The sequence below is a fragment of the Urtica dioica genome, chromosome 11, assembly GCF_054948205.1.
Source record: "Urtica dioica subsp. dioica isolate 48M chromosome 11, U.dioica_male_clone48M_v1_H2, whole genome shotgun sequence".
NCBI classification, from domain to species: Eukaryota; Viridiplantae; Streptophyta; class Magnoliopsida; order Rosales; family Urticaceae; genus Urtica; species Urtica dioica.
Window position 1 is genome coordinate 16,228,774 of NC_142766.1, and position 26,189 is coordinate 16,254,962.

At 37.1% G+C, this 26,189-nt stretch overlaps 2 protein-coding genes across 2 annotated transcripts; both read left to right on the forward strand.

Annotated features, from left to right (window-relative positions):
• The first annotated feature begins 662 nt into the window (after positions 1 to 662).
• LOC149381694 (Acyl-CoA N-acyltransferases (NAT) superfamily protein) lies at positions 663 to 2,222 on the forward strand. Its single transcript, XM_089629881.1, has 2 exons — positions 663 to 854; positions 938 to 2,222. Exons 1-2 carry the CDS (start codon positions 663 to 665, stop codon positions 1,901 to 1,903), a joined length of 1,158 nt encoding a protein of 385 aa, XP_089486007.1. The 3' UTR covers positions 1,904 to 2,222.
• A 21,130-nt stretch (positions 2,223 to 23,352) lies between these two features.
• ZIP6 (ZIP metal ion transporter family) lies at positions 23,353 to 25,387 on the forward strand. Its single transcript, XM_089602003.1, has 2 exons — positions 23,353 to 24,196; positions 24,909 to 25,387. Exons 1-2 carry the CDS (start codon positions 23,459 to 23,461, stop codon positions 25,221 to 25,223), a joined length of 1,053 nt encoding a protein of 350 aa, XP_089458129.1. The 5' UTR covers positions 23,353 to 23,458; the 3' UTR covers positions 25,224 to 25,387.
• Positions 25,388 to 26,189: the final 802 nt, after the last annotated feature.

Genomic DNA, 26,189 nt, shown 5'->3' on the forward strand with positions numbered 1-26,189 from the left:
CCATATGGAATAACACTAAAAGACACACATTATATAATATTGAAGAAAATTTTAATTTTTGGTACCTAATAAAAAAAAAAAAATTTATCATTAATTGGCTAACGAATTGTAGTCGGCCAGCGGACGGATTCTTTAGGCGTGCAAAGTGGCGTGAGCCTGAGGTTATCCTAACGTGGATTGGCTTAAATGAAAGCTCACATATTAATATTAATACGGATGGATCATAAAACATAAAAATAAAAAAAGGGGGAGAGATCACTAGAGGTATAGAGAGACAAAAAACACATTCTATTATTAATCACCTTTTTGTCTAGCATTATTAAATTCTTTAGAAAGCCTAGGTTGATGTTGATGATCATGGTGATATGATAGATACAACAACATTCCCCGGCCATATATATCACTCAACCCCTCTCATATACAATCATGATCTTCAAGCAAAAGTTTTCTCTCAATCCAACCTTTTTTCTTCTTCTTCTAAAACACTACTACTAATCCTACTTAAAATAGTATTCCTTTTTTACTTGGCTATCTCAACATGAACTACTCGATACTTACTTAGGTTAGCTAGTACACATATATAAAAGTTATTCAAACCTTATTTCTTCCTTTCTTTTTTTTTTTTTTTTTTCTGATCATCATCTTCCAAATCCATTAATACTATGGTGCATAGAGATATTGGACCGTTGAAACAGCCTATGATTCGGAACTACGAGAGCCGAGTCGACCGAGAGCGAGTGGAAGATCTTGAGCGGCGATGCGAAGTAGGGCCGGCCGAGAGAGTCTTCCTCTTAACTGACAATCTTGGAGACCCCATTTGTAGGATCCGGAACAGTCCCTTGTATAAGATGCTGGTATATACACACACACATGTATTATGTAAATGGTATGTATTGATGATTTCATTAAATGATGAAATGAATTACTCATGTGGCAGGTAGCTGAGTTGGACGGCGAGTTAGTTGGAGTAATTCAAGGCTCCATAAAAGTGGTCACCATCAACAGGCCTCCGAAGAACAAGGCCAAAGTCGGGTACGTGTTGGGCCTGAGAGTCTCGTCGAGCCACCGGAGAAAGGGCGTGGGCTCGGGCCTCGTCCGCGAGCTCGAGAAGTGGTTCGGGTCCCACGAGGTCGAGTACTCCTACATGGCAACTCTCAACGACAACGAGCCCTCGATCAAGCTCTTCGTGGACGGCCTCGGCTACTCCAAGTTCCGAAACCCAGCGATCCTGGTCAACCCGGTCCAGAACCGCCCGGCCAGAATCAGCTCGGCCGTGGAGATCACGAAGCTCGGGTTCGACGACGCCGAGCTTCTCTACCGGAAGTTCATGTCTTCCTCCGAGTTTTTCCCTCACGACATAGACAAGGTTCTGCGGAACAAGCTCAGCCTCGGGACCTGGGTGGCGTACCCTAGCTCTGGCGAGCCGTGGCGGGCCGAGAAAACTCCGGCGAGCTGGGCGATGCTGAGCGTGTGGAACACCGGCGAGGTCTTCAAGATGTGGCTCGCGAAAGCTCCCTTGTCTTGCTTGATATACACTCGGAGCTCTAGGGTTATGAGCAAGCTATTTCCATGCTTCAAGCTCATGCCTGATTTCTTCAACCCGTTCGGGTTTTACTTCATGTACGGCGTCCACGGCGAAGGACCGGACTCGGGGAAGATGGTCAGAGCTCTGTGCCGCCACGTGCACAACATGGCGGTCGAGTCCGAGGATTGCAAGGTGGTCGTGACCGAGGTCCGAGCCGATGACGAGGCGAGGCAACACGTGCCTCACTGGAAGCTCTTGTCTTGCCCTGAGGACCTTTGGTGCATAAAGCCCCTGAGAAACGTTGACCATGACCATGATCATGAGTGGACAAAGACCCCGCCGCAAAAAGCCCTCTTTGTAGACCCTAGGGAAGTGTAAAAATAAAATAAAATAATATTTGACCCCTGAAGACCTTTTTTAGGAATCTTCAAAAGATGAAGAAAGAAGAAGAAGAAAAAGAGAAAACCCTACATACTATATGGGTTTTTTTTGTGTGTGTATGACTGTGTTTTGATTGGGGTTTTGCTATTGTTCCTTTCACATCTGTGACACAGGATCTCCAAAGATTTCCATAATTAGGTGCCACACTTGATGTCCTTTTGTTTAGCAACTCCTATCTACACCCTCGTGATTTAGACTAATCAATCATAAATATGGTGGCCCAACGGTTGTTCGTCGTTCTTATTATCTTTTAGAACTTTTGAGTTTGGGACCTTCAATTTTTTGTGTGCTTCCGATTCAATCTTTATTGAGGGAATATGGTGATGAGTTAATAATACATTAACATAAACCATGAAAAAATTGCATATATATATATAAGGTTTTTTTTTTTTTGCTATCTTTATATATATATATATATATATATATATATATATATATATATATATATTGACCTAATGTTTGATATGAATTTGGCCTCTTTTTCTTTACTGGTAATATCACTATCTTTACCCAATCTTGGAATCTTCAACTTTTCTGGACTAGATACTTCATTTTGGAAGAAAAAAATCTGGTTGGGTTGGGGGTTTAAGGTTTTGAGTTAAAAAAAAAAAAAGAGGTAGTTGAGCCAATATAGAACAATTTAGAGAAGAAAAAATAGATCAAGTAGCGGTGTGAGTTGACTTAAGGCTCATAATTACCAACTATATATTGTCAAGGACAAAAACCACTTTTTAGGTCTAATAATTTATACTTAAGCGACCAAAATAAAGTTAAAAACCCTGATGATGACACTAAAATGCATGACCGAGTTATTTGATTTATTTGGTGAAATTGATATTATTAGGCTATAATTTGTCTTTAATATTTGAAATGATCACATTTATACTTTATTTTCTTGAAATGATCACATGTATATATACGAGAATGTTTTGTCCTACGGATTGAAATCCTGGGTGAGACATTGCTGTCCAAATTTAAGCCTCTAGAAATGAGATGGTTTTTATTTTTATATTTTTTATCCGACATGAAAAGATAAAAAATAAAAAATAAAAAATAAATAAAAAAACATGAAGTGTACTATCAATCCTGTTCGGCTGAAATTTCTGCAGTGCATTCTATGTCTTATTGTATAATTATAAAAACTGCCTATACGGCGATATGAATTATGTGATCATACTTTCCAAGAAAATGAGAAATCAAGTGGGGTTTTAGCCAGTTGGATCAATATTATTGGCTTGGCACGTATTATTTAGCCCTTTACAAGACCCCAAATAATACATGTACGATTATATAATAATAATAATAATAATATTATTATTATTAACCATAATTTATCTAGTATAAAAACAGACGTTAATCTCTCTTGTGGGAGCAATTATTTTTAATATTTGTAGTAAGTAGACCGCTAAATCAGAGGCCTCGATTTTCCGCATTTCACTATACATGTAAGTTGTAAGTACAGATCGAAATAGAATTAAAAAAGCATATATGGGAAATGGAAAGAAAAAGTAGAAAGTTAATTATTAATGATAACTACCTCACAGTATTTTTGGCAATAGACGGATCTGGTACATGTGATTCAGCAATCTTTTGTGATTTCACAAATATGTAAAGGCACAATATTGCGACGGCCTTTTCAGGATCACAACTTTAGCATCATCGCGTGGGAAGACTTTGATTTTACATCATATCAAGTGAAAGACCTTTCATACGTACGTGGTAGAAAAACTGCATGTGGTTTAGTGGGTCGAGTCTTTTTATTGCGACGTCACATGTCATAGAATTCATCGATCTAATGATCATTCGAGTTAAGTCTTGGAGATATATTCAAAACTAAGCTGTCCCAAGAACACGCTGTCTTATACGGCAGTATCATTGGACGTTTGCTGACCACTATACAGATACAGTATCTATGTCTTTTGCAGAGCATCGCAAGAAAAAATGATTATTTTTACTTGATAGTATTTGTGTTCGAGTGTATTGAGAGATATGAATTGAACGAGCATGTATCGATGATTTTTCGTTACTTTTATTTTTTGGTTAATGAACAAAGAGTATTTATGCAAGATGATCTTACAAATCGATGTAATTTAATTAACCGTTTATACAATTTGATCTAATTTCTACCAAACTCTAACGGATGGTCATGAACTCTAACTCCTTGGATAGGCTAGCTCATTGTAATCGGAGCACGAACTTTAAGCTTAGAGAGTCTTTTTATTTTATTTCAAAGTTGGAGATCGAGACAGCTTTACAAAAATTGTCAGCTACTTTATGCTAATCTGGAAGATTTGGTGGCGGATTACACGCTCTCAAGTAAAATACACATCCAGTTCTATATACATTATACGAGCACGTAGAAAAAAAATTGGCAGCTAAGTAAATAATGATGGGGTTGTCACACCATAGTAGTGGTATCTTTTCCATTGAGACATCTACGTATCTTTTTACAGCCTACGAGTGTCTAAAAAAGGGTGTTGAATGCATTTTGTTGCATAAAAGGGAAGACCTTGTTAGAGAATGGAAACTCGGGCTGCGCGTCGCGGACACCTGACCGAGCATTATGCGCGTTCCACACGCTCAATTGCGCACCGCGCACTCCACTTGCGCATTTGGCGTCGATTTTGCTTATTTTTAACTTCCAAGAGACTATTTTCTGATTTTGACGAGTTTTGGACCTTTTGATCAAATCTAAGGGCCCCAAAAGCTCCGAAAATCCCTCAAAACACTATATATATAAGCTAAAACCCCTAAAAACTTATGTGTTTTTTTTTATTTTAGGTTTTCTTTAGTGTTTAGCTAGTTGGGAGAGAAGATGCAACCAGAGAAGAAGACCACCGTTCGTCGCGATTGACAACCGCGAATTCAATATTTTTTTCTTCTATCTGTATTTCTCAGAACTCCCGTTGATATTTATTTATTTTGTCATGCTTTTATGATTTGTTTTAGTTTATTTTGTGTTTCTGTTACTCTCGTCGCCAGGAACTGAACCCTTTAAGGGTGATGGTTTAGCTTTTCTCAATTATAGTTGTGGATTCATGTTTATTGATTGAAGTATTTTTCATGTTCTTATTCTTTATTGCTTGAATTAATTATGTGCTTATTGTTTGTTTGAGATTCATGACTTCATTCATGATTTTTTAGGATTGACTTGATGATTGAGAAAGATTAGGCTGATTGTGCATAAGAATGATCTCACTGTAGTACATTCCTAGCTTAGAGATAGCTACATTGCTAGGAATCGTGTGAACACTCTTGTTTGTAATGATTGTCGTATTTTTAGGGTTTGAAATCGAGAGATAAAAATCCGGTGTTGACATAGGTTTGTTAGATGCTCGAGAGTGATTTTACGATAATATTACGCGAGTGTGATTAGTGGAGAGAGAGAGAACCAAAAAATCGTGCGTAGTTCTAGGAATCTCAACCATAGGAGCATGGACATAACTTCTTGTTTCGGAGTCCGATTCTTGCAAATAAATATGCGTTGAAAAGCTAGAGAAAGCTCTATTCAATGGTGGAAAGAATTAATCCAGAATTGATTATAGAGAATCTCAAAATCATGCAGAATAAGACTCTATGTTTCTTGTTCCGCTCTAACTTGTTCGAAACGTCTTCGAATCACCTCAAAATTGCTCTGTAACGTCACATGGTGTGCTACTAACCTTCTTAACATCTAATTAACCTCTCAAACTTGTAAATCACTTGAAACACACTAAAAGACATCAAATGCACACGAGAACCCATTAGATTCAAGCCGAAAAATAAGAATTTAACACGCACCTATCTCTTTGTAAGATGGAGTACTAGTGCTCGAGAAAAGATCGCACTGAGTCAGAATCCATCAGACATGCTGACAAAGACAATATTATGTGATAAACTAAAGTTGTGGGCAACTTTAATTGGACTTCTTGGATAAGGAGCGGAGCCGCCGCTGTAGATATAGACATATGATCATATTAGTCTCCAAATGAGAGATTGTTGAGTTGTGGATCGTAAATGATATTGCGAGGGTGCTTAGTCAATGGTATTTATGTTAACTATAGTTTTTCTCTATTATACTGTATGTTAATGTTTTTTTTGTTGAGCGCAAGAAATATTGTAAAACACAATTTCCAATTTTGGTTAATAGTGATATCCACAATGATAAAGTGGATGTAGCTCGATAGCGAACTACTATAATCTCTAAGTCAATTTTATTCTTTGGGATTGTTATTTGTTTCTTGATTAGGTCAAATTCTAACACTAATAGGTTTTGTTATTCTTTGTGTTTCGGTCAAGCAGCTTTTATTGCGATATTTTTTTCTCCAATAGGTGGAGAGCCAATATATGATTCAAGAGTTTGCCTTATGTGGGTAGATGTCTAACACTTTTCCATGTCATGATTGAAGTTTGATGTTGTTGAATGAGTGAACGACACAAGTGTTGAATGATTTCTTGAAGTTGTGGATTGATCGCCAGAAGTCATGACCGGTTCCTAACAAACTCTAACTGATGGTGATGAGTTATCAAGAAACTCTATCAAGTTAATTGTCCTTAATGATGTCTAGCTGATGATGTCGTAGTTGTTGACTGGATACTGTGACATTACAACTAGATTAATATGGTTTGATTTTAAATTTTATATATAATTTTTTTCAACTGTACGTTATTTTCAAGAGTTTCATCGCATGGTTTGATTTTAAATTTTATATATAATTTTAAATTTTATATATAATTTGAGATTTTTTGTTGCTTTTATACTGTTCACGAACGACATAAGTGGGCGAAACGACGTGGAAACGATAACGACATCGCGTCGCAATTTCGACGACAACATTATCCGAAACGACAAAACGTCATAATCTTGCCGGACTCCTCCACACAACGCAGTGTCGCCGTAATTTCCTGGCATTTTAAACGTTGGTTCATAAGTGTGTTTAAACTTGAGCCATTTTCTTATTTATTATTCAAGAAATTATATCATCTAGCTAAATAGCTATTTTCATTAGAATTATAGTTAAACTATTTAAATAGTTAAAGAAATAGCTTAACATATACCTATGTTTTCATTATAATTTTTGGTTACTTTTTAAATTTTTTAAATAGTTTGACTAGAAACATTTTTTAAATAGTTCGACTAGAAAATATAAGTTTGAATGGGCTAACTCTGCCAATATTATATCATTAAAATAATATTTTAATATGAAAGTCTAAATAAATGATATGTCTAACTCTTAAAAATTGAGCAAAAAAGGAACATTTAACTTTATAAATAAATTTTGCCGTTATTTTAACCGCTGACATTTTAAAAATAGAAATATCAACCGATGATTGACCAGACACATTTTAATTTTTGGTTCTATTGCTGGGTCAATATCTGTCGTGTACTACACTCAACCAAGTTGGTTTTTATTGTTATTTAACATCAGCAAAATTGGTTTTTTTTAGTTTATTCCGCGATGTTAGAGTGTCATAGGCATACGATTTGTCGTTTCCTTTATTACCTGTCGTTCATTTCTTTATGTGGTTTCTTTTCCCTAGATCTAGCTTATATACTCTGTACTCTTTGAATATTGGCGGTATGGAAATGAGATCTTCTTTTTCTTGTTTCTATCCAAACACTCTCTAAATCTAACGCACGAGACATGAAACATCAAGCGGGTAATTAGGGATTGCGATACATACTTTGGCTACTTGACCGGATCCCAGTGGACCCCAGATAAATAACCAGACTGACTCTATATATGTAGTTGTATTCTGGTCATATTCTAAAGCTAAATAAATACGATTTGATAAGCTGGAAATTTATATATATTAATCTGTGTTGTTGATACTAGGTAATGGATACAAAACACATAAGTTTCCAAAATGCTAATTAAAGAACATGGTTAAGGAAAGACCCTCATATGATTGCACACATGACCATCGCTTTCTTCAGAGTCATTTTCAAATATACTCGAATATATCTAGAAACAACAGAAAATAAGAAAGGGAAAAAAAAAAAAAAAAGGCGTTGGAGTTATAATGGTGTGGAATAATAATATATCATGAACTGACATGCTTTGTTTTTTTCTTTTGAAACTTACCCCATAGAATTGAGAGCAGTATATGCTTTATAATTATGAATATCAGCTTTTTTAGGTCCAGTTCAGAAAATCAGTTTTCATCTATATTAAAGTATATTTAAGAATAAAGTTAAGATAGTAGTGTTTGTTGTCCACATTTAAAAAAAAAAAGCATTCTTATTTATTTTTATGAAACTGATAGACAAAGCTCAATTGCTTTTTATATATGAAAACGTATTCAGGTTAATTCTCCAGTAAAAGGGTATTAAAAAGAATTTTCTTTTAACTTCCAAATAATTAATAGTTCAAATAGTTTTTTAAATATTTTTTTTTAATATTTGTATTTAACTTGATAAATTTACCAAAGTTACTATCTAAGCTTACAAAATAAAAGGCACCTTTGCTTGCTTACGATATATAATTATGGACATACATAGCGGTTTTTTATATATCCCGAAGTAGATATCGACGTAAATCAATCAATGTTTTGAGAAAGAAAATATCAATCCGTGACCATTTAATATATACTACAGAAGGATATCAACGAAAATCAATCAATGTTTGAGAAAGAAAAATCAGTCAGTGATACTACAATCATGTGAAGATACACAAAATTTCAAAAAATGAAGCAGAAAACTGAATGAAAAATTGTTAGAACGTCACATTGTATAGGAACACTACTTACTAAAAATGTGACAATAAAGCAGGTCTAAAAATAACGTTACTATTTTATTTGGTGTTGCAAGTTTTTCCTACTCCTACTATGTATGTGTATGGTTTTGTTTTCTATAGTCACTCAAACGTTGTTTCAGCTTTGTGCTTGTTTTCCACGAGGTGCTTAAACCTCCTGTGCCAAATGCTAAAATGAAGATCTTGAATCGTTAGCCAACCTCAAGCTCAAGAGCAGCTGATACGTGCTTATTCGTATTCAAATCTTATAAAATGTTGTTCATTATGGTATTTATGTTTTATTATTACAATGGGCCTTGGCCCATTAAACGCACAAAGGACGTGAGTTTTGTCATTCGCAGCTCCAATGGCAGCGACCACAGTCCGCTAACAATACAAAGAAAAGAGGGGAGATGGGTTTCAACGCATTAGCAAGATCGAAGTCAAAATAGGCCTTAGGCTCATTATAAGACACGAAACAATTCGCGCAAAATAAATGTCCAGTATGAATTCTGAATTATTCAAACCAGGAATATATATAAGGAAATTGCTGTTTCTATGACTACAAAAAAGGAGCTAAGACCTCTTAATTTATTTCTATTTATGTAATTATTATTATACCTTTATTTATTTTTTAAAAAGAAAAACTAAACCCTACTCTTATCTCGTCTTCTTTCTTTCATTTATTCTCGGTCTCATCTCCTCAATTGCCACCGTTTCATCTCCTCTATTGCCTCCGTCGCATCTCCTCCATTGGCGTCGTGTCTAATTGTCTTACGTGTATTTGGATCTCCGCCGACGTCCATCGTCTCTAACTTCGCGGCCGTCCCTCGTCTCTCTCTAAGTTTGCGTCGTCCGTCGTCTTCCACGACCACCCACTTTTGATTATCACTACCGTCTCTCTCTGCACATCTTGTATAGCATATGCCCCACCTATTCCGACGCAGTAAGCTCTCACATAGACACTATTTTCGCTCTATATTCCGGTAAACTCCCTCATACATAGTCATTTCGTTACAGTGTTTGTGACCAACGTTGTCACGAAAGCTTCAGGATGACCCCATATTTCGTGACAACATAGTCACAAAACTAAATTATTTCGTGACAATATAGTCACAAAACTAAATTATTTCATGACAACATAGTCACGAAACTAAAGTCTGCAGTGGCAACATAGTCACGAAACTAAATTAAGCAGTGACAACATAGTCACGAAAGTAAATTATGCAGTGACAACATAGTCACAAAACTAAATTATGCACTGACAACACTGTCACGAATCTAAATTATGCAGTGACATTTTTATTATTATTATTAAATTTATAACTCTTTGTCAATTTTGCTTATATAATGTGGATTCAAGAGGTTACAATTTTTTTTTAATTAACATTACATTTACACACACTATATTTTTCTTTATTAATATTTTTTGTTAAAGCAAAATAGATGTTCATTATTTGAGAAAATAATTTTATGTGACTTTATCTCCAATATTTGCACTTATGAAAGACATTCATACATTCGTCAAGCATAGCGGTAGATGGGTGAAATATGAGAGAAGACATGTAGTTGCCATGTCTTTCAAACTGACAACGTTATCTATCCCCACGACATTGCGGTTTGCGGTTTCTAAACTTCGCTATTGAGAAGTACATTTAAAATTACTACACCACAGAATATTGGAAAAGTTGTTATGCAGGTGTAATTCATCCAATTGGCAGCGAGGAATCGTAGAATTTTCCAGAGGAAGTCACGCAAAGAATAGTAAATCCACCTCATGTTGCGGCTCATGCCTCCGGAAGACTGAAAAAGAAAAGAATACCCTCTCAATGGGAATGAGATGAGGATAGAAGGAATAAATGTAGTCGGTGTGGTGGAGTAGGACATAATCAAGTCACATGTCGCAACACGATCCCGACCCACCATAGCCGACCCCGAACATGATTTCCATCTTTTTTTAAGACTTTTTATTGATGTCCAAATTTGGAGATGTACTTTACTTTATTTCTTATTTATTTAGTTATGTTTGTTATGGATTTTTATATTTCTCATTCGTGGCGTTTTAGTCACGAAATCCACATTTTTCATAACAGGAAAGTCACGAAATCCCCATTTTTCGTGACATAAAAGTCACGAAATCCCAATTTTACGTGACATAGAAGTCACGACATCCCTTTTATTCGTTACAGAGAAGTCACGAAATTCCCATTTTTCGTGACATAGAAGTCATGAATTACCAATTTTACGTGACATAGAAGTCGCGACATCCCATTTTTTCGTGACAGAGAAGTCGTCACGAATTCCCGAAATTTCGTGACATAGAAGTCACAAAGTCCGAGCCATTTACGTGAAACATGCAATCTTTCGCTGCTTTGACCGAGTTGGTAATTGGGATATGGATATTTAATAGCATCTACTGCGAACAATAGCAATGAATGCCATTAATAGCAATTAAATTTCTGAACAACCAAGTTAGGAAGTTAGGTAATGATATTTATTGGAGCATTTACTTACTACAAAACTTAGGTAATGAATCCTCATATTTATCCGACCTTTGATATTTACCTCATATCAAACTCATAATATTGTTCAAAAGAGTCTAACGCTGCAATGGAAGCTAAAGATCCAACGACGAAGGGAAGTGGTTCGAGTAAAAAAGGTGGCAACGGTGAATGAGACGTCAGAGATGCCTACACGAAGTGCAAACTCGACCGCGACATACTACTCGATTCCATCATCACGCAATCCCAGGAAATTTAAAAGCGCCATGACCTGAGCGACGCTGAATTCAACGAGTACATAGAGATGCGTGCAGGTGAGGATCTCAATACCCTATTTTTCGTGACATATAAGTCACGAAATCCCATTTTTTCGTGACAGATAAGTCACGAAATCCCATTTTTTCGTGACATATACGTCACGAAATCTCATTTGTTAGTGACAATAACGTCAAAAAATCCTATTTTTTTGTGACATATACGTCACCAAATCCCATTTTTTAGTGACAATAACGTCAAGAAATCCCATTTTTCGTGACATATACGTCACGAAATCCCGTTTTTCGTGACAGGAACATTAAGGAATCCCACTTTTTCATGACACATACGTCACGAAATCACGGAATTTTGTGACATAGAAGACACGAAGTCCGTGTAAATTACGTGAAACATGCTCTCTTTCGCTCATTTGATCTCGTTTGGTCCTCATAAATTTGTTTCTAGACTGTTAAATGAGTGGATTTGGGAGGACTAACAACGCTAATACGTGCGTTATCAATAAATTCCCACATTAAGGAGAAATTAGAGGGGAAAACGACATGCCGGACGGCATGGCGTTAAACCTCATTCACCTATGTTCATATTTTTAGACTACTTTAAATTATGTCTCATTTGAAATGATGAAATGGGACAAATGAATGTATGTCAACAACACTTCACAATACAAGACACATTAGTTCCTCAAGATCTTCTAGATAAATAGAGCTTGACTTACCATTTATTTCTTCAAATTTTTTATTTTTATATTTATATCAACCATTTGTCTCCTACGACGTATTTAATGAAAAAAAAAACAAAAGATTTCTCATTAAATTCCATCAAAGTATCCCATTTAATGACTGGTATGTCATGAAACCGTACTGTTTCGTGACTTGAAGAGTTTTGTTTCGTGACTATTAAATCACAAAATTCCGATTTTTCGTGACAGGAACGTCACGAAATCCTCATTTTTTCGTGACAAAAACGTCAAGAAATCTCATTTTTTCGTGACATGAACGTCACGAAATCCCACTTTTTCGTGACATAGAAGTCACGAAACCCATTTTTTCGTGACAATAACGTCAAGAAATCCCATTTTTTCGTGACAGTAACGTCAAGAAATCCCATTTGTTCGTGACAGTGAAGTCACGAAGTTTGTACCAATTAAGTGGAGTCAAGAATCAGTTTGGCGTTGTTATGAAATCATGTGAATTATATTTAATATAATCACATCCTAAATAATGCTGAGTTACATATTTAATAATTCAGTGTTTTACACCCAATTACATAATGAATACGTACGTATAACACATATAACATGTCTTCGTGACGACATTGTCACACAAATTCCAAAAATGAGTATTGAGAGTCACATCGCCATCACAAAGACATTCCAAAAAATACAATTCCCTATTTATAAGATTGGGATCACTAACCAGCTCTCCTATTTTCAATTTTCTTCGTCCGACTCAACATTGTTTGCAATCTTTAATGCTCCGTGTTTGTACAACTCGGTTGCCATCTTCTTTTTATACATGGACATATTGTCTTGGTGCAAACTAGTAACCGGAATACCATGGATTATAAATTCGGCGGCCTTTACGCAAAACATGCCACAGTCTCCCATGTTCATGGTTGCTTACTAGTATTCAATATGCATTAAAATAAAACATGACAATCAAATATGAGAAGAGATCTTACCCATTGCTTTGTTGTGGCATATGCGCAATTACTATTTTAAACGGCTCCGGGTTACCATCTGCAAGACCGAAGACGCCCAACACTATCGGGATAAAATCCACCATCATCCGAATGCTATCACGAACATTGCGTGCATACTTGGAGTCCATAGAGTCGTATATTGTTAGCGATCTACGACTTAGGGAAATTACGACAAGGAGCTAGTATGTCGGCACATGGACAGGGACATAAACAGTGTTAACATCTGCCCGTGGAGTGTTTGCAAAACCTGTTTTTTTTTTTCGACAGTTATGTAGTCAAGCACCACTAAATGGTCCGTCCAATCAAACGCGTCATTGCTCTTCGCTTTGGACCAAGCGTCCTGGCATCGGGTGAGCATTGGTAGAAAATATGAGTTGGTTGTCGTAAACGGCTTTCGGACATTTCGATACTTCATCTTTTTTCTCAAGTAGTAGAAAATGACGTCCATATCCTGTAAAAGAACAAATTCACATAATTTAGTGAAAATACTTCGTGATAAATTCACATAATTCATTGACATACTTCGTGACAAATTCACAGAATTCATTGACAATATGCTCACAAAATAATTCTGTTCACTTCGTGACAATATTATCATCAGATATTTATCTTCATATCGTGACAACAACACAGTTTCTGGTGACAATGTTCACCTAGTAAATATTAACAAAAAACAAATGTAGTTGATTATTGCGTATGTTCTTTTAAACTATAAGAAACTAATATTTGAATTCGCTTGTTATTCTACATACGCAATAATCAACTACATTTGTTTTTTGTTAATATTTACTACGTGACAACATTGTCACCAGAAACTGTGTTGTTGTCACGAAGTGAACATAATTATTTTGTTAGCATATTGTCAATGAATTATGTGAATTTGTCACGAAGTATGTCACTGAATTATGTTAATTTGTCACGAAGTATTTTACTGAATTATGTGAATTTGTTCGATTGCAGCATATGGACGTCATTTTCTACTACTTGAGAAAAAAGAGGAAGTATGGAAATGACTGAAAGCCCTTTACGACAACCGACCCATATTTTCTACCAATGCTCACCCGATGCCATGACGCTTGGTCCAAAGCGAAGAACAATGACGCGTTTGATTGGACGGACCATTTACTGGTGCTTGACTACATAACTGCCGAAAAAAAACAGGTTTTGCAAACACGACATGGGCAGATGTTAACACTATTTATGTCCCTGTCCATGTGCCGACACACTAGCTCCTTGTCGTAATTTCCCTAAGTCGTAGATCGCTAACAATATACGACTCTATAGACTCCAAGTATACACGCAATGTTCGTGATAGCATTCGGTTGATGGCGGATCTTATCCCGATAGTGTTGGCGTCTTCGGTCTTGCAGATGGCAACCCGAAGCCGTTTAAAATAGTAATTGCGCCTATGCCACAACAAAGCAATGGGTAAAATCTCTTCTCATATTTGATTGTCATGTTTTATTTTGATGCATATTGAATACTAGTAAGCAACCATGAACATGGGAGACTGTGGCATGTTTTGCGTAAAGGCCGCCGAATTTATGATCCATGGTATTACGGTTACTAGTTTGCACCAAGACAATATGTCCATGTATAAAAAGAAGATGGCAACCGAGTTGTACAAACACGGAGCATTAAAGATTGCAAACAATGTTGAGTCGGACGAAGAAAATTGAAAATAGGAGAACTGGTTAGTGATCCCAATCTTATAAATAGGAAAGTGTATTTTTTGGAATGTCTTTGTGATGGCGATGTGACTCTCAATACTCATTTTTGGAATTTGTGTGACAAGGTCATCACGAAGACATGTTATATGTGTTATACGTACGTATTCATTATGTAATTGGGTGTAAAACACTGAATTATTAAATATGTAACTCAGTATTCTTTATGATGCGATTATATTAAAAACAATTCACATGATTTCATAACAACGCCAAACTGATTCTTGACTTCACTCAATTGGTACAAACTTCGTGACTTCTCTGTCACGAACAAATGGGATTTATTGACGTTACTGCACGAAAAAATGGGATTTCTTGACATTATTGTCACGAAAAAATGGGTTTCGTGACTTCTATGTCACGAAAAAGTGGGATTTCGTGACATTCATGTCACGAAAAAAAGAGATTTATTGACGTTCCTGTCACGAAAAATGGGGATTTCGTGACGTTCCTGTCACGAAAAATGGGAATTTCGTGACTTAATAGTCACGAAATAAAACTCTTCAAGTCACGAAACAGTACGGTTTCGTGACATACCAGCCATGAAATAGGATACTTTGATGGAATTTAATGAGAAATCTCATGTTTTTTTTTCATTAAATACGTCGTAGGAGACAAATGGTTGATATAAATATAAAAATAAAAAATTTGAAAAAATAAATGGTAAGTCAAGCTCTATTTATCTAGAAGATCTTGAGGAACTAATGTATCTTGTATTGTGAAGTGTTGTTGACATACATTCATTTGTCTCATTTCATCATTTCAAATGAGACATAATTTATAGTCTAAAAATATGAACATAGGTGAATGAGGTTTAACGCCATGCCGTCCGGCATGTCGATTTCCCCTCTAATTTCTCCTCAATGTGAGAATTTATTGATAACGCACGTATTAGCGTTGTTAGTCCTCTCAAATCCACTCATTTAACAGTCTAGAAACAAATTTATGAGGACCAAACGAGATCAAATCAGTGAAAGAGAGCATGTTTCACGTGATTGGCACGGACTTCGTGTCTTCTATGTCACGAAATTCCGTGATTTCGTGACGTATATGTCATGAAAAAGTGGGATTTCCTGACGTTCTTGTCACGAAAAAACGTGATTTCATGACGTATATATCACGAAAAATGGGATTTCTTGACGTTATTGTCACTAAAAAATGGGATTTGGTGACGTATATGTCACAAAAAAGGATTTTTTGACGTTATTGTCACTAAAAAATGAGATTTCGTGACGTATATGTCACGAAAAAAATGGGATTTCGTGACTTATCTGTCACAAAAAAATGGGATTTCTTGACGTATATGTAACGAAAAATAGGGTATTGAGATCCTCACCTGCACGCATCTCTATGTACTCGTTGAATTCAGCGTCGCTCAGGTCATGGCGCCTTTTAAATTTCCTGGGATTGCGCCATGATGGAATCGAGTAGTATGTCGCGGTCGAGTTTGCACTTCGTGTAGGCATCTCCGACGTCTCATTCACCGTCGCCACCTTTTTACTCGAACCGCTTCCCTTCGAGGTTGGATCTTTAGCTTCCATTGCAGCGTTAGACTCTTTTGAACAATATTATGAGTTTGATATGAGGTAAATATCAAAGGTCGGATAAATATGAGGATTCATTACCTAAGTTTTGTAGTAAGTAAATGCTCCAATAAATATCATTACCTAACTTCCTAACTTGGTTGTTCAGAAATTTAATTGCTATTAATGGCATTCATTGCTATTGTTCGCAGTAGATGCTATTAAATATCCATATCCCAATTACCAACTCGGTCAAAGCAGCGAAAGATTGCATGTTTCACGTAAATGGCTCGGACTTTGTGACTTCTATGTCACGAAATTTCGGGAATTCGTGACGACTTCTCTGTCACGAAAAAATGGGATGTCGCGACTTCTATGTCACGTAAAATTGGTAATTCGTGACTTCTATGTCACGAAAAATGGGAATTTCGTGACTTCTCTGTAATGAAGAAAATGGATGTCGTGACTTCTATGTCACGTAAAATTGGGATTTCGTGACTTTTATTTCACGAAAAATGGGGATTTCGTGACTTTTCTGTTACGAAAAGTGTGGATTTCGTGACTAAAACGCCACGAATGAGAAATATAAAAATCCATAACAAACATAACTAACTAAATAAGAAATAAAGTAAAGTACATCTCCAAATTGGGACATCAATAAAAAGTCTTAAAAAAAGATGGAAATCATGTTCGGGGTCGGCTATGGTGGGTCGGGATCGCGTTGCGACATGTGGCTCGATTATGTCCTACTCCACCACACCGACTACACTTATTCTTTCTATCCTCATCTCATTCCCATTGAGAGGGTATTCTTTTATTTTTCGGTCTTCAGGAGGGAAGAGCCGCAACATGAGGTGGATTTACTATTCTTTGCGTGACTTCCTGGAAAATTCCACGACTCCTCACTGCCAATTGGATGAATTACACCTGCATAACAACTTCTCCAATATTCTATGGTGTAGTAATTTTAAATGTACTTCTCAACAGCGAAGTTTCGATAATCGCAAGCCGCAATGCCGTTGGGACAGATAAAGTTGTCAGTTTGACGGCAACTACATGTCTTCTCTCTCAAATTTAAGGCCCACTTTTGCCCCTCTCTATCAACGACTTCATACTCGTACACCGATGATGGATGCACCTGTTCCACACCCAATAACATTTTGTTTAGGGTTATAATAATTTCTAGAAAATACTTCGATAACAAGTTTTCGTGACCAAAAAAGGTAGTCACGAAATCTTGTTCAGTACATACAACGTTGTCACGAAAAACTGGATATATTAAGCAACATATTGTAATAAAATTTAAAATTGAATGCTTATCACGTACCCCCATTCTAGTAGATTTGGCGTGGTATTCTTCAAGTTTTTTATTCGCGTCAACGCAAAGGATCATCAACGTTCCTAACGCTTATTCTCTACGTTCGTAAAACCATTTATTCGTTTTCTCCCGAAGAAAATTAAACAGCTTGGCGATAGAGAACTCTATCGGTTTGACATTCATAGAAATCAGCGACTCGGCATTGTTTGATGTCATTATTGAGTACCTCTTCTCCGTGTAGAAACTACGAGCCCACTTTTCGTGGCCTACGTCATTCTGAAGATACGCTCGGACTCCTGGATCTTCCTTATCTATCATAAGCATATACTTTTCAAACTCTGCATACGTGTACGCCTTTGCTGCAGCATAGAACGTCCAATTCACCTCTTTTGATAGACCTTTGGTTTGGTTCTTCATGTTCTTCAAAAGATGAAACATGCAATAACCATTGTCTGAGGCCTTGAAAACCTTTTTCCCACTGTTAATGATTCCCGCGTTCCTGTCAGACACTATGACCTGATCTGACCTCTCCCCGATTGTTTCCTTTAACCTTGTCAAGAAGTAAACCCACGATTCAGTAGATTCTTAATCACCAACGCCGAATGCGAGGGGGTAAACTCTTTCATCTGCATCCATACCACATGCTGAAAACAATGTGCCTTTATAGTAACTCTTCAAAAAAGTGTCGTCGATGATAACTACGGGCCGCAGATATTTCCACCCTTTTTTTGAAGCACTAAGCGACATTAAGAAATATTTGAAACGGTGGGATCGAGGAGTTGTGACAAGATCGAATGACGAACCTGGATTGTTAGTCGACATCATGTACATGAATTTATGTAGAGATTTATACGATGCATCATCGGTGCCAAACAATTATGATAGTGCCGCCTGTCTTGACCTCCATGCTTTTGTGTAGGACATGTCAACTCCAAAATCTTGTTGCATGTAGGACATGATGTCTTTGAGTTTGCATGGTGAACACGAGGGATTGATGTACCTGTATTTCATAGTCTCGCCTACAAATGTGGACGTAGCCTGAGGATGTTCTCCTTGTCTGAATTGTGTAGCACACGTGTGCTCAGAATCATACTTGCAAGATTGTACTTGCAATGTTAATTTCAGGTGACCATAATAATATCAATGTAGAAATAAGTAATAAATTATCTCTTCACTTCAAAGATCTCAGATGTAGTCTTTTTTACTCTACGAACAGACCACGTGCATGAGTCATCTCGACAAACAACATGGATATACCGTTTATTAGAAGTCTTCGTGTTGAACGTAAAATGTTTGGTGATTTTTAACATGCATAAATGTTTCTTCAGAGTTGCTTTGTTGGCATACAATCCTCCTTTGACTAGTCTCAGCGGAGAGTGAATATCCGACACATCAATGTCAGGATGCATATTTTGGTTATCCGTGGAAGGCGTAGCGCATTGACTCGTCCGCCTCGTTCCAAAGCAAGGCGTACTAAACCGTTTTGGAGTACCTGAGCGCGGAGGGGTCTGCCATGGTGTGCCTGAATGACTCTGATTTGGGTCGGGGATCTCAGGAGAACTAGCATCCGACTTAGGAGACGGCATGTCCGGTTGTGCTGGTTGACCGGTGTTCGGAGTTGAACCAACGCCTGAGTCCGAAACCAACGGCTCTTGCTTCAATGGCTCCATCTTTACTACCAAACTAAGTTTGGATTTGTCCGATTTCTCCTTCCGAATATGCAAGTAACATTTCAAACTTAGGTCGAAGTCAACACTTCCTGGTGGTACCGACCCTTCTGACTCATAAGAAACACGGAGGACTTGATTTTTAGGTAAGCGATTGAGCGTGGTATACAACAACTGCATAAACTCCTCGTAAGTTGCATTTGCCGGTATTAAGATTCCAACTCCACACCCAGGACCAGCATCGTATCGTTCATGTTTCACCCATCTACCGCTATGCTTGACGAATGTATGAATGTCTTTCATAACTGCAAATAGTGGAGATAAAGTCACATAAAATTATTTTCTCAAATAATGAACATCTATTTTGCTTTATTAAAAAATACTAATAAAGAAAAATATAATGTGTGTAAATGTAAATGTTAATTAAAAAAATGTAACCTCTTGAATCCACATTATATAAGGAAAATTGACAAAGAGTTATAAAAGTAATAATAATAATAATAATTTCACTGCATAATTTAGATTCGTGACTATGTTGTCACTGCATAATTTAGTTTCACGACTATGTTGTCACTGCATAATTTAGTTTCGTGACTATGTTGTCACTGCTTAATTTAGTTTTGTGACTATGTTGTCACTACAGACTTTAGTTTCGTGACTATGTTGTCACGATATAATTTAGTTTCGTGGCTATATTATCACGAAATAATCTAGTTTCATGACTATGTTGTCACGAAATATGGCGTCATGCTGAAGCTTTCGTGACAACGTTGGTCGCAAACACTGTAACGAAATGACTATGTATGAGGGAGCTTACCGGAATAAAGAGCGAAAATAGTGTCAATGTGGGAGCTCGCTGCGTCGGAATAGGTGGGGCGGACGCTATACAGGACTGGTAAAGAGAGACGGCAGCGAAAATCAAAAGTGGGTGGCCGTGGAAGACGACGGACGGCGCGAACTTAGAGAGAGATGAGGGACGACCGCGAAGTTAGAGAGAGACGAGGGACACCGGCGGAGATCCAAACACACGGATGACAATGAGACACGAGCCAATAGGGGAGATGCGACAGAGGCAATAAAGGAGATGAAACGAAGGCAATGGAGGAGATGAGACCGAGAATAAATGAAAGAAAGAAGGAGAGATGAGAGTAGGGTTTAGTTTTTCTTTACAAAAAAATAAATAGAAAATAAATAAGGGTATAATGGTAATTACATAAATAAAAATAAATCCAGAGGTCCTATTACTGACCTTTTAAAAAAAAGTCCAAAAAAGTCCATTGCATGTTTTTTACTCCTAGTTTTGTCAAACTCACATTTATAAATTACTCCTAAGTATGACCACCTTAATACTTTGGTACCAAAATTTAATATGTTAAAATTAATTAAAAAAAATATGACTTCTTATATTTGTTAGTGCAAAACCCTCAAGAAATAGAAGAACATAAATCCCGACAGAGAAGAAGAGGAATTGGCGTGGAGGCGAAGAGAGAGAGAGAGAGAGAGAGAGAGAGAGAGAGAGAGAGAGAGAGAGAGCGCGATTTAGTCCATATCAACGTGCTTCACGATTTCACTCCTTCAAAAGCCTTGTATATACTCCTATAATTTGGGAAATTTGAACCAAAAAATTGGTTTGACGAATTTGAAAGAAATTTTATTAACATTTTGTCTTTTTATTGACATGAATGTCAATAAATCTTCAAACGATTCTGAGAAATCTTTACACTTGGCTCGGGTGCGGCCACTTGACTCGACCTTGGTTCAAACCACCTGAACTCTTCGATTGTTGTCCTATTTACAGCGACAATAGACACGACTTCCCAAACTTACTTATCAATTCTAGTGTCTATTTATTATTTTCTCAATTTATATTTCGATTCTTCCCGTTATCTAAATTTCTATCGTATTATTTGTTACAACATATTGCGCAGAGTCAGTAATTTCAATTATCATATATGTTTCTTGTATAAAATAAAATAAAATCCAAATTTACTCATAGATAAGCGATTTCCCATAATTTTGTCACATAATTTCCCTCGAAGTCATAATGTAAAGGGGCAAAAGGATATATAATGTAATTCATATACGTTTTTATATAATCTCTTATAATAATTATGAAGCATGCGGACAACTTATATGCATCATGTCTCATCGTGGGTTGTGGTTTGTTATTGGGAAGATACGATCATACCAGCACTGAATCTCATCAAAACTCCAAAGTTAAGCGTGTTTGACCGACAATAGTGCTAAGATGTGTGACCTCCGGAAAATTCCTCGTGTTGCATCTCTTACTTTAAGGATGCGATTATACCAACACTAATGCACCAGATCTCAATTAAACGTGCTTGGAAGATAGTAGTATTAGGATGGGTGACCTCACGAGAAATCCTCGTGTTGCATCCCTCATTTTAAAAGGATGTGATCATACCAATAATAATATACCTGATCCCATCAGAATTCCGAAGTTAAGCGTGCTTCGGTGAGAATAGTATTAAGATTGGCGACCTTCTAGGAAGTTTCGTGTTGCATCCCTCCTTTTGAGAGAAAAGTAGGGTTTTTTTCTATAAAAAAAAACCAGTGCCGCAACAAGTTCACTTATCCATGGGTAGTTGCAGGAAGTGGCATAGGCCACTTACCACCGTGCATCTAAATCCGGGGAAGAGAAACATAGGCATATGCAACAAAGTAAGCGGATCACTAGAACACATTGACGATGGGAGGGCTACGGCTTGGGTCTCCATCAGTGGAGCTGCAACGAGTCTCGTCGGCGATGGTGCATCGTTGCTCATCGAAGGTGGAGGTGTCGTGGACGGAAGTGGTACGCCATTTCCCATCGATAGCAAATGTGAGGCAGCCGGCGGTACGACGTCGCTTGCTCGTAGAAGGCATGTTGGCATTCCTCCTCAACAACTGTGTGACATGGCTCGCCAGCAGCGATGCGATAGGTCTCATCAAGGGTTGTGGTTCAATAGTTTGTACTACTGTTTGAATTTATTTTTAATTTTGTATTTTCATTTTTGTGATGTTGATGGGTACTTTATTTTGTTATTGTTTTAATTTTTATGAGAGACGGATTAGCCATCATCCCACATTTTAATTTGGATTTTTTGTAAGATTTTGATCTATACTTGTTGGGGATTTTTTTTTTCACCACTAATTATTATGGACATTTTGAAAACATCGATAATGTAAGTGATTATATGTGTTCTTAGTGTTAGATTTACTCTGATTTAAGTCTACAATGTCATGATTGATATGATGTGTTTTATAAGATGTTATTCACTTATAACTATTAATCATTAGCATTTCTTAATTGGTTTCATTCGGAATCTCATATGTTCCATTTCAAAAGGTCATATCAGTTCTCTATGTTTGCTCTCTACTTACGTGTAAGATTCCATTACAATTTATCATTTCGCTCTTTTGGAATTCCTACTTGCTCGTGTTATTGCCGACGCACTAGTTCAATATCGGTTGAGTTAAATAGTTTGAATGAACTAAGCAATATATATATATATATATATATATATATATATATATATATATATATATATATATATAAAGATTATGATATATTTTTGGGAATGAGAACTTTCTCTTATGACTTGAACCAATTAGATATGCTAAACTAATATATCTCATAACATTTTGTCTGAATTTTTATTCAAAACTCTATAAGTAAATTAATAAATTTTCAAGAAAGTTGAAGTAAGAACTTGAATAATTAGTGCTCACTAGCGCTATAATTGGTGCGGGTTTGGAAATGGTGAGAATCCAACACATCATACCACACAACAACAACATCTAATCTAAGAGGGAAAAAAAATAATCCCAACAAGGTGGATCTTTACCACATCATCAATAAGTTGGGACCCACATGATGGCCCACCATATTTAATAATCCCAATATTTTTTTAACCCCACGCGAAGATCTCTCTCTCTCTCTCTCTCTCCTATTTTATCACTTTCTTAAATTTCCAACTCTTCCTTCACTACTATTCTCTTCAACTGTACTCTCTCTCTCCCCAAAATTCCAATTAGTCACGAGTGACTCCTCACAGCTAAGTCCATGTCGGGTTGCGGAGCGGACTTGGCTCGGTCGCTGGCGTGTCGCGACGGCGCGGAGGCGGCGCGGCTGAAGATAGCGTCGATCTTCGTGATATTCGCCGCCAGCGTGGCCGGAATATCGGCTCCGGTGGTCCTGGCGCGGCAGTTCCAGGGGAAGCCGGCTTACGACAAAGCCGTGCTGGTGATCAAGTGCTTCGCCGCCGGAGTCATCCTCTCCACCTCCCTCGTTCACGTCCTCCCAGACGCCTTCGCCGCCCTCGCCGACTGCCACGTGGCGTCCTCCCACCCCTGGCGCGACTTCCCCTTCGCCGGCCTCGTAACCCTAATCGGAGCCCTCGCCGCCCTCCTCGTCGACCTCACCGCCTCCGCCCACGCCGAGCTCCACGCGCAGGTCGGCCACGGAAGCTCCGGCGCCGGCGAGGATCTGCCTCCGGCGGCGTCGGAGATGAAATACTCCTCGATCGTGGTGGACGAGGTGAGGCTCGTGGAGGCCGGGGCGGCGAGATCGTGCGGCGGCGGCGAGAGTGAAATGGACGGCCAGGATGACGAGGAGGCGATGGTGAGGATGAAGCAGAGGCTGGTGAGTCAGGTTCTGGAGATTGGGATTATATTCCACTCTGTCATAATCGGAGTCACCATGGGAATGTCTCAGAACAAGTGTACCATCAGGCCTCTCGTTGCCGCGCTGGCGTTTCATCAGATCTTTGAGGGCATGGGTCTCGGTGGTTGCATTGCTCAGGTAATTCCATCAATCTCTCATCCGTCCTTATTAATTCTCTACCTACCTAGATTTTTAGATTATTCTCTTCTATGAAAAGTCTTAACGGAGAATTGACACCACACACACTAAGTGGGAAAAAAAAAATTAGATAATTGAAAAGTCGTTGCCGTGACTATACCTTAGTTAGAAGTGGTGGAAATAGCTCCTTTAGGGCTATTGGATAGTGCTTTGAATTCTTGGCCTAAACATTTATTGGAAGTAAAGTATTATCTTAATAATTGGTTTTTGGTCAATGGTCATGGACATGGTGAATAGCCGAGTAAGGTATTTAAACCGCAACTAGAAACTACTAATCGTTCTATTACATTAGAATTTAGATTAATGTGTGTGGGATGTGTATTAGTAGTTGAAACTTGAAACCAATATTACGAAGGATATTTTTCTTTTTCTTTCTAAATAAAGAACAAAGTATATTTCAAAGCTTTACTCTTTATATTAAGCACGGCACACTCTTCATTTCAAATTTCCAATGACTTCTTAACTTGAAACTCTCATACCCGAGTGCAACTTTTATCACACGATCGATGAAGCACTTCTAGAAAATATTTGATCATATTACACAAGGGAAAAATAAACATATCTTATTAAGATTTTAAAAATCAAGTGAAAAAATGCGAGACCAACTAAGCTTTTATTTATTTATACATATTTGTGCTATTTATTTTTTCAGGCAGGATTTAGTTTTTCAACGACGGCGTTTATGTGTTTCATGTTTGCGGTGACGACTCCGATGGGAATTATATTAGGAATGATATTATTCGCAGCTACCGGATACGACGACAATAACCCAAAAGCATTGATAATAGAGGGATTATTGGGGTCGTTATCATCGGGAATTCTGATATACATGGCTCTAGTTGATCTCATAGCTCTTGATTTCTTCCACAACAAGTTAATGAGCTCTCAAACATGGCTCAAAAAGGCTTCTTTTGTCGCCCTTGTTCTTGGCTCTACCTCCATGTCTATTCTAGCCCTTTGGGCTTGAATTCCTTTTCACACGTTTTGTTTGGTTTTATATCAAGAAAAGTGTTTATTGATCATGAATCGCGTCAAAATGTACATTTCGAACGTTTCATCGTGTTAGCGTTCTATTTTTCTTTACAAGTGAAATAGTGAACATTACACAATACTTACATTTTTTTTTTCAAATATGTAAATTTATATAACTTAGTCATGGATGCAATGGAAGGTTATCTGGCCTAATTAAAGGTGTCTTCTTCTTGATAATAATGAGGTAATTAACAAATATGATTAATAAACCATTGAAATTCCTATTATACATGGATCGATCTCTTTTATTACGCTTTGAATTTTCTTGAAAGACCGAATAGGAATAGGAAGAAGACTAAAAAGAAAAGGTCAAGTCATGGCACTTCATTTTCACCTGAAAATTTAGTATGAATTTGCATTTCATTATGATTTACCTAACTATTATCAAGATCATGTATAGCAGTGTGGAATGCTAAAAGAGACAAGATTTGTAACCCTACTCGGTGATCAACAATTACTTCGTCTAGGAGGCGGTAGCCTGTGTGGAAAATAATTCACTAATTTAATAAAAATAAGTATATCCCTGTCTTATACTCTAAGAATGCCTCTTGAATAGTAGTAAATAGCCAAACTAAAAATCTAAGATTCCATTTAAATGTGAAATCCTCGTACTTCTGCGAGAGCTTCTTTTAAGTATCTCTCGATTATCACAAACACCACATGCATGTAGTAAATAGAACTTTTGCAAATCTAAAATCACCAAGTAGAAGATCTCAAACACTCGGAATTTTTCCGAAAACTCACTTCCATAAGGAATTTCAAGTGATACAGTAGTCGGCGTGCCAATTTTATAGAGAAATTTGATGTATTATTAGTATCTATGAAAAGATTTGCAATTGATATTTTTAAGTTTTAGAATGCAAAACAAAAGTGGGAAAAAAAATGTAAAGATAATAATGAT